The sequence below is a fragment of the Telmatherina bonti genome (assembly GCF_933228915.1).
Source record: "Telmatherina bonti genome assembly, chromosome: 13".
Classification (NCBI taxonomy): domain Eukaryota; kingdom Metazoa; phylum Chordata; class Actinopteri; order Atheriniformes; family Telmatherinidae; genus Telmatherina; species Telmatherina bonti.
Window position 1 is genome coordinate 30,834,878 of NC_136611.1, and position 10,620 is coordinate 30,845,497.

General features: G+C 38.7%; 1 protein-coding gene across 1 annotated transcript; it reads right to left on the bottom strand.

Moving 5' to 3' along the window:
* Positions 1-2,848: 2,848 nt before the first annotated feature.
* Positions 2,849-4,590, bottom strand: asphd2 (aspartate beta-hydroxylase domain containing 2; the record flags this gene model as incomplete). Its single annotated transcript, XM_079251967.1, has 3 exons — positions 2,849-2,975; positions 3,176-3,293; positions 3,726-4,590. The coding sequence occupies 3 exons, from the start codon at positions 4,588-4,590 to the stop codon at positions 2,849-2,851; spliced, it is 1,110 nt and encodes a 369-aa protein (XP_079108093.1).
* Positions 4,591-10,620: the final 6,030 nt, after the last annotated feature.

A 10,620-nucleotide genomic window follows, 5' to 3' on the forward strand; every position in this document is an offset into this window, starting at 1 on the left:
ATGTATATATATATATATATGTATATATATATATATATATATATATATATATATGTGTGTATATATATATATATATGGGTATGCACAAGACAGTCAAGAGATCAAAATGCAATTACATTCTTGTTTTTATTTGGTAATGGTCAAACAAAAACTTTAATCAATAAGCCAGTGATTGCTTCTGGGTCTTGTAGTTATTAGTGAAAGCAAATGGATAACAGCTTTTTTTAAAGACAACACAACAGTGAACACATCTTTGCACTGTTACGCTTTTAAATGTAGCCACTAGAAAACTGCATCTAGATTAAAAGAGGTCTCATAATTTATTTTCTTCATTAGCCTTCTATATATGTGTGCATTTGTTCAGCTACACTATGCTGAAGGAAGCTTTTCTGAGGAATAAAGTCTTCTGTTGAAAAGCCACTCTGATATTGATTATACACTTTCAAACGCACCACAGTAATGAAAGTGCATAATCAATAGAGGAGTTGAATTTCTCCAGACATCTTTATCTCCCTGAAAAAGCTTCCTCTAGCAGAGCACAGTGGAACGAATGCACACACAATGAAGTCTAGATTTAGATCTGCAATGTTTGTGTAAAAATAACAAGTCTGACACAAGAAGATTAAATAAGATACTCAACCATTTATTAAATGTACAGAAATACTGTTCAAAATCCACACAAGAATGTGTTAAAGAACAAATCCTCAATTCAAATGTAAACAAAATGGTCACCCTATCATACAGTGTGTGTAAAGCCAGTGCTCTGGTAATTTGTTTCCTGTGGTAGATTAGCAGCACTGTTGATTTTAAACCCAATTATGGACCTGTCTACGTGAGTGTCAGTGTCATCTGATGTTGTAAACAGTGTGTAAATGATCACACCTTTGTAAACATTATAACCAAACTGATGGGTGTGGACGAGTAAAGCAGCAGAAGATTCAGTTTCACTACCTTTTAGATTGTGCACGTGTAGTGTATTCATGTAGCGCTGTTGTGAGAATTAAGGATTGTGATGTTTCATAATCACTATCATGCTGTGCTGCAAAATTACAGTGACTGAAACAAAATAACCACAAAACAACAGAGTATCTCATAAACATTTTTCATAATATACTAATTAAATCTATCAAAAACACTTCAATGGTTGCCTTTTTGAATTGGAGGAGGACTTGCAATCACTTTAGCTCTAAATCAAGACAACACAATATTTAAAGCATTGAGGACAGTCGGTTTCAAACATCTCAGACCATTCAGGGTTTTTTTTTTTAAATTATTTTTTTTGTACTTCAACCTTATTTACAGAAATACCTGATATCAAATGCAACCAAATTACAAGAGTTTAGTAAATTTACCAAAAACGCTTCGTCTCTGGTGTCTGGCCCGGTGTCACAGGCCAACACGTACAATCTGACCTAGAAATGTGCTTATCTAACCATGTCATATGAAAGCGAGACTGATTTTCAAAGGGGAGCACATTTAACTACCACACCAGCAGGAGTCAGGACAGAGACATGAGCTGTGTCTGTAAACATTCAAATCGTGACTGACATTGGACCTCAGTTATCAAAATACATATTGAAAGATCTATTTATTACTGATGAGCACAGGAAAGGTTCTGCTACTGTTATTACAGATAATTTTGTTTAGATATTCACACAGAAATAGCCAGTTTTGAATCCTGACTATATTTAACCTAATTCTGTATTATATTTTCATGTCCCTGCTAGAGATTTAAACAGTATGTAGATGAGAAGAGAGAAATTATATATTCATATGATCTTTAATTATATTGTGATTAAAGAAAAATAATAACGAGTGATACAATCACAGATTACAGATGAACATTCTCCTAGTAGGAAGGCCAGACATTCATAAAAATAAACATTATTTGAAGTTTTTAAGATGTTTAAAAAAAAAAAAAAAAATTGTGCATTTTTCCCGACAATCGGAATAAAATTCAGCTAAATATATTGAGAAGTATAAAAAGTGAAACTGTTAAATATTTTAGCCCTTGTGGAAATGTATACAAATGTTGTCATGAGGCTTTCTTAAGGCCTGGGAGGAAGGATCCAGGTAATAAATGATTACTCTGTGACTCAGATTTTTAAATAACAGTTTAGGCTAGCTCGTAAACCCATTATGTGGTTATAACATCACCAGTTACACAACTAATTCAGACCCATTTATGCCCTTTAGGTGTTGCACAATGCTCTCTACAGTTTGGCTTCAGTGTTGACCAGTAGTCAGAGAACTGAGAAATGATGGCTGTTCAGTATCATCCTTCATCCCAATGAACGTTTACATTCAGAGACTTTGAAAACTGAAACAGCTAAGCTAAGCGTACAATTTCAGCTTTATCTCATGAAGCATATGTGAATAACACACCAGGTATTTTGCATGTTGTACCAAGTACTTTAAAGGGATGACACCCTGCTCTGAAGATTTTCCCAAACTATAATAATTTAAGAAACTGCACAGCTTCAAAGTGAATAGAAAATACATGTAAATGCCATTGGCTCAAGCTAAAATGTCGTATTGTATTAATTCACATAATTTAAATGGACTGACCTGTGCTTACAAAACTGAAGGACAATAAAAGAACATGACTGCATTTTACACAACCATACAATCGGAAATGCACTTAATAAAAGAGGCCCAATGTTTGGTCATCTGCTAAGAGGACTTTTGAGCAATACTGTGTGAGTTGGAAAATATGTGTACAGTCAATGTGAGAGTTGGTTAGGAGGCAGAAAACAAAATGAAAAAAAGTGAGAGTTGCTCCCCAATTTTACAGGCTTCCCTTTAATGCCTTCTGTCTCTTTACTTGGACATGGTTTCTCACTCACACCTACTTCCCTTCCTTGTCCTCTAAACGGCCAGGCGTAAAAATGTAGTCCAAGGCTTGTCTCTCAGCAGCAGCCACATTGGGGTGCCATAGATCCACCATGAAGACCACCCTGGGGCCGTCATCTGAACTACCTGCACACATTGTCAATTACTTCATTGTGACGTGTTTTTGAACTAAGACCGTTTTATATACTGAGTTGTTTTTTTCATTTGCCTAACTATTGGTTTACCACATTTTAAAATACATCTGATTTCTTAAAAGAAATAAGCAATACATGCACATAAAACAAAACGAAAAGGAAAAAAAAAAAGTTGTTCTAATCTTTACTTACCATCATGGAAAGCCCTGTGGAGGAAGGAGTCATCAAAAAGCAGACAGCTACCCTCAGACCAGCACTGTGGCTCTCCACCAACTACAAGCTCACAGGATGGAGGCACTCTGAGACCTAACAGAGAAAAATAATCAGCCTATCTTTGTGTCATTTCGGACTTCACATGCAGTCTTTGCAGCTGTTCAACCTCTTCAGGTGACAAACCCCATCCTATCCACAGTTCCTGGACCGTTTCATGTCAATAAAACAAGCTGCTTAAAATGATCTTAGCATTTTTATTTTACTCATTTTAAAACCCATTCGACTGACTACAGATGGACTTAGAATCAAAGCTCAGGTGCAGTAAAAAATGATAATTTGAGCTTATGGCACATTTCAGCCGTGCTTCCTTTACTCCAGAGAATTTCAGAGTCCAGTTTAAACAGCTGATTTACTTTGTTGCTCTTTCCCTGGCGTAAATATGCTTACTTTTAAAACGATCTGCTGTTGTGCTGAGTTAAATACACACCGAAACTCATCAGTTCCAGTTCACTGGATGCTTCTTACCCAGGTGGCAGCGCAGCCTGACATTCGTTGGACCGTAGTGCTCAGTAATGAGGGCTCCAGGCGTCAAAACAGAGAAGCAGGCATTTCCAAATACATTGTTGGCGATGAACGTGCGCAGCTGGCCCAGCACTCGCCAGGCTCGCGGACACCTCCTGACATTTAGGACCAAAGGAGTGCCTTGGTTCACCAGGTAGTAGGTCCACCACTGTCCACGGGGAGTGCTGTTGGCTTTCCACCCTGGTGGCAAGGAGGAGCCACTGCGGGCTGGAGGTTGGTGGTAGATGCTCTCAAACTCAGCCAGGAGGGCAGGGAAGCTTTGCTCAAGCAGCTCCACGTCATGTCTCTGTACTTCTCTGGAAAAGAAAGGGGCTGACGGCAGGTCAGGAAGGAAGAAAACCTCCGGTCGCTGGATAGTCGGTCGGCTGTTAAGGTATCGGCCTTGGTCCCGAACCCCTTTGTGCACCCTGCCCATACCTGACCAGGTGTAGCGCTTGGCGTAATCCTGCAAGCTGTGATAGAGCCTTTGGTTCAGGCTCTCGCCAGCGCTGGTACAGCGGAAGCACTCTGATGACTGGCAGAATGCAAATCCATTCTGCTCATCTAGCAGTGACCCATGTTTTCCTTTCCCTCTGCCACGACAGTCTGAACTCATGAAACCCCCCACCACTCCCCCGATCCGGCCAGACCCTGCCAAATACCTGCCTCGCAGTGGGCTGGAGCCATGGTCCCGGCCCACTCTGTAACAGTACCACATAAACAACAGCAGCACACACATGGCTATGGCAAAAGCACAGATTTCACACTCCCTTACAGACTGCATCCCTCCAGCCACCATCTCCCTCACACTCTCTAGTGACCACTCCATCTTGGCTCGTTTCTGGACTGCTGAATCTGATAGAAATATAAAGTGCTGATGAAGGATCACTTAACGTGTCTTTTCTTGATTGTGATTGAAAGGGGCCTTAAGCCATATACAAGGGGTTATGGAGTCTGGTGTCAAGCAGCTTTTATGGCCCCGTCTGATGTAAACAGTCTGCTGATTTGATCTGACACTCTCGCTCTTCGGGCCTAACATTTCAGCTCTCTGCAACGTGAGAAGGCTTCTCTTTGCATGATGTCTGGCTGTGCTGCTCCCTTGCTTGTTCTTTCAGATAAATGCAGGCAGACACTTCGCCTTAGGGTTATATGTTCTCTGAAAAACAAAGACAAAAGGAGAAAAAGGGGGGTGAGAAGAGAAGAGGATGTGACAATGGGACAATGCTGGAGCTGATATCAACAGCACAAACTGCACTCTTGGTGTATTCCTCATTGGTATCACTGCGCTTTCTTTTCACCACTTTTAAACATCAGCTTGACAGCAGATTCCCATCCTTTTCCACCAAATGTAACACACACCTGCTGGAACTCACCCACACACTGTGGACTTCAAAATGACTGCACTTCGAGTGCGAACATCCGCGCGCATGTACACACACACACACACCCACTGAACACAGTTTGGAATAACGCTTTCTACACACTCTGTAGTGCACTGTGTAAAACCATGAGTCATTGGCACATTGCTGCATTTAACACAAACATCTCCCTTTTGTATTACCAAGCACAACGCACACACACGCACACACCGAACAGTGAATTATATAAACATAAACAGTACTGAAACCCACCCACATTTATAATTGGCATTCATAGGTTGCTCAGCTGGAGCTGCATAAATGGATCCTCTGGGGGGGAAGGGAGGGATATGTAGTCATATTCTAAGTATCAAAAGAAGGCTGCATTACATGGGTATGGTTATATAATGCTAATGGACCAGCAGCCACAACGCCAGGAGTGCAATGCGTCAACTGTGATCAGAAGTCCACGATGTGCGCTCACCAAAAATGGTCCGGTAATCCCGCTCCAATAGATCCTCCTCTCCATCCTGCCTGACAGCATCAAGACGCCCCCACAACCACCCCCGCACACTCGCTCCCGATTAGGATAGACTTATCAAACCCTTGGTCGAAAAACCATGGAAAACACACACACCCTACCTTATTCTTCCAATCACTCCGTTGTTTCCAACCAATCTGGCTACTAGAGTTGTTGCCATCAGGGCCAAGCTGCCACACAAACTAATGGCCAACATACTGGGAGAGCTGCAACGCTCATTGAGCCTCGGTAAAACAACAGATCGCAGTTCCTGAGCTCATGTTCCCAACTCTACAGCTGCGTGGATGTTTGGTTGCGCTGATTCGTGCACCGTTTGCATCCATACCCAATCAACATGCATGACTGTGACCAGAGAAGAGGAGAGGCGCACAGGTGTTTCTCCAGGCAAAGCTGCGCACCACTGCAGTGCACACGGTGGACGGATATCAGTCGCCAACATCACAGGAAACAGCTCCAAATGGCACAAAAGAAGTGGTGACAGAAACTAACAAACACCAGTAAACAAGGGGAAATTAAAGTGGTCCTACCGACGTGGTTGACTCCCTGTCTGTGCTGGATAGTAGCGCTGGATAGGCTTCAGAAAATGTTGATGTAAATACTGACGCTTAACCAGGGAAGCCTCACAGTCTGAAGCAAACAAAGAATATAAGAGCGCTTCCGGTTTTACCTTTCAAAAGAAAAGAATTGGTGAGTGCATTTCTTTTTAAATTTATTTGAATCTAATTAATTTTACGGACATGCAAGAGAAGCATTGAAATAATGGTCACTGTCATGTGGCATAGTTTTGTAAACTATGTCCAGATCTGGTTAGGCCCGTTACTTCTATCAATATGACTTGAGAAAACTCCCTAGCTGCAGGTAATATAAAGGCACTACATTTTGTCTATGCTTAATTGTCCTTTGAAATAATAAGCTAAAGCACAATTAACTAGAGAAAAACGGAAACTTTCACAGTTGCACAGTAACAGTTGCTACAAATGTCTCTGGACTTTCTGAAAAAGCTCCATACATTGCGTTTTGGCTGCCCTATAATTATTCCACTGAGAATATTTCAGCATTATTTAGCGTGCTTAAGATAATTTATATAAGATATAAATGATAATTTACACACACACACACACACACACACATATATATATATGTATATATATATATATATATATATATATATATATATATATATATATATATATATATATGTATGTATATATATATATATATATATATATATATATATATATATATATATATATATATATATATATATATATATATATAAAACAGGTTTCTATGAGGTTTATTGACAATGGAAAAAAGATTCCTGTCAGTAGCATAGCCAACAGCATCTTGTTTAGGCTAGCTCACAGGCTGTGTTTTGGTTAGTTTACTTTAAAAGTAGTATCTTTTAATATCCTGTTTTGCTCAAGTAAACCTTTCCTTATGTTTCACGACTCTCCGTTGACTGCATAGACATAATACACATAGACGATCATAGGATCACGCCGCCTTTATGAGCTGACGTCTCATCGCGCCGCCATCTTGGATGGGTCTCCTCCAATGCATTTATTTGTAAGGTGTAGAGCCAACCACAACAATAAATTCACCAACTTTTTTTTTTTTTTTACCAGATTTTTCTCACAGTTTGGTTCGTTACAAAAGGCAGATATATTGTTATGATACTGGTCATTGTCAAACATAAAAAAAGACATGCTTTTATACTATTTTTTTTTAATAATGCTATTTAACAAAGACATAGCTGTAGTATAAATAAATGTATGGGCCCAATGAGCTTGATACAAACATATTTGATTGTTTATTGATGCATTTGGACTGATCTATGTATTTTTATCTGGTCAAACAACAAATTATTTTAAATTCATTTAATCTTATTTGTGAAATATAATTCCACACCATCTGCTTTCAATGTTTCACCGCTTATTGCAACCATATGCTTAACTAGAAAAGCACAAACCTGCACCGCGGCCTTTAAAAATTCCTGGATCCAAACGATGATTCGGATCGCCACCAAAATTAAATCAGTTCTTCCTTCTCACATTTCCAAAAACACCTAAAAATTTGACAAAAGTCTGTCCATAACTTTTTGACTTATCTTTAACACAAACTGACTATGGTTGACTCTTTCTTTTTTACATTTATAAATTTATCAATACAGAGATGCAGTTATACAAAGTCTGAAAATGAAAGATAAAAGTATTGTATTAAAATCGTACAATCAGTTAAAAAATGAACTTGAAAAACTTTCAGAAAGCGCAAACCTCTGCCAAGCTCAATGTTCAAGAATCTTTAAAAAGTTTCTGGATCCAAACGGTGATCCGGATCACCACCAAAATTTACTCAGCTTTCTTTTTACATTTCCTAAAGTTCTGTTCATGATTTTTTTTTTAGTTATCTCGAACACAGTCAAAAACAAATAACAAAAAAAAAAACAGATAAACACTAGTAAAAGCACAACTTCCTTGGCGGAGATAATTGCCTTTTTAAAACTCTCTTTGTGAAGCATCAAAATCACATTTTTCCATAAACACATCAATGGAGTAAAATTTCCTATGTAGTAGATTTAATAACTGTTTTACCATAATTTATGAACCAATTATGTAGAAAAGTGTTTTGTTTGTTTGTAATATGTACGCATTGTTTAAAGAGTTATGTGGGGAAACTAGTTGACTCTGCAGAAAGACTCGAAAGCAGAGACCCATCCAATATGGCGGCAGCACTGGTTCACTCTCCAGCGCAAAATGAGGCGTCAATGTATGTATGTCTATGATTGACTGCCGTTTGATTTGTGCTGCAGACAGCATTTCCCAAGATGCACCGCAGCAAGAATGGTTTTCAACTACAACAGTCAATGCAGATTAGTTTGATGCTGATTGTTTTCTTGGTTAGGATGCTGTAGCCTACTTTACTAATTTGTTAATTAGTCTAATGATCTAATTATTAGGGCATCTGTCAGAATGCACAATGACAAGTTCCTTCTTGGTCTGGGTTATTACTTTCAACATGGAAATAACTGTTTGGGTTGACTTGTAGGTGTTGTTTCTGAAACAGACATAAAATACACAATAAAAGGTTATCTATACATTTTTAGCTGTTAGAACACTTCATAACCAACTCCATCCATCCATCCATCCATCCATCCATCCATCCATCCTCGTTCTTTCGATCATGACCCACAGCTCATGACCATAGAACAAAAATAAACATATCCAGCAGGTAAATACTTCTACATCATGCAGTAGCGAACAAAGAAATAAGAGAATACAATAAGGATAAATAACTAAATTACTATGTACTGGACCGGGGCCATGCTTTTGCATGCTACAACAATAGCAATATCAGGCCAAATAATTAAAACATTAAAAACAGGTCAGTTCACAAAACTTAAATACTGACTCATTGTATGAACGCACACAGACTTGACAAAGAAAAAAAATAACCCACTAAAGGAATAGTCATTCGTTATCTTTTACTAATAAAGACAGTCCTTCAACTGCTGCACCCCCTGATTCAGCTGCATTCCTCTGCCACCAAAAGAATGCTGTAGCTATATTTATTTTTCCTGTAAATCTCCCGTATTTTGATATAGGGGGAAAATACACCGATATGAGGGGACACATGGCCATGTCCCTGCGAAGAATAAACACGCGACACATGCAGCAAGTGAGTGTGCTTGTGAGTGGTTGTTTGTCTGGGAAATAAATGAATGGATGTTTTGCAATTTATTGCCATAGTGAGGGATGATTGTTAGCATGTCAGTAGGCTGCATTCAAACTCAGAAATATGAAAAGCATCACAAATACAAGTAGTGATGCTTGTATGACGCATCACTGCTTGTATGAAGCTGACGCTCCACCTCGTAAGCAGGAGGAAGAGCAGGTTTCAGGCATGCCTTCTTTAGGCAATTTATTAACAGGGCTAAGTTGTTAACTTGAAAAAGTGCAATTTCCAGGTGATGACCCCTTTAAGTTACAGATCAACTCACTGACCGCATCACACACACACACACAGGCACACACACAGATCACATAAGGTACCATACCTAATGTACTATGTACCATAGGTACTATATAGGCTACCACAGAAGGGGAGAAACTTTAGCTAAGTTAGCAATGCAACGTAAATGAAGAGCACTCACTGGTCATGATACATGACATGTATGACATGACAAAGTTTGTCATATGTAAAATGTAGATCGCTCACTCCTGTAATGTTGCCTGACTGCAGCTTCTGTATGTTACTGAGAAGACAGCAGCAAGCGCAGAGGTTTGAATGGAGTTAGACCTCCAACTAGTGGACAAAAGCTGCAAGGATATCATCCTGCACAACCTGAAACTGAACAGAATTTACTGTTCAATGAGAAATTAAGGAAAAATTGGCATTTGATCTGCAAAATTATGGCTGATGACGATTATTTCGAAGAAGGCTATCATCGGCCGATTTTAGCAGCCAGCTGATATATCAGTGAGGTCCTAGTTAATAACTTCTTTAAGTTACACAGTTTTTACTGCTTTGAATGCATAACTTAACACAATAAAGGCTAAAACACCCATGATTTTAGAAAGAGCCGAAAGTTTTCCTGGAAATTCAATGTATAAAAAAAACAACTACTAAATAATTGATTTCCATCCATCCTCTGTGGTAAATAGAAATAAAATTCAAAGCTTTCTTTAAAATGACCAATAGGCTTTCTTGTCTTAAATGGAATAAATAAATATTCCTTATATAGCAGGAATATTTCACACTTGTAATGAGGATTGTAACTAGTTTGTATGTGGATTAGCAGTCACTTCAGGGTGTCGGGTTAGGACAGCAATTATTATGTTCAAATGAGTTAAGATGAATAACAAAATGTCCAGGTCTAGGATTTAACGTTGAGCTTGTCCTTTATTTACAGATGGACATCATGATAAGAGATGTCGATATGGTTAAGGGTATGAATGTA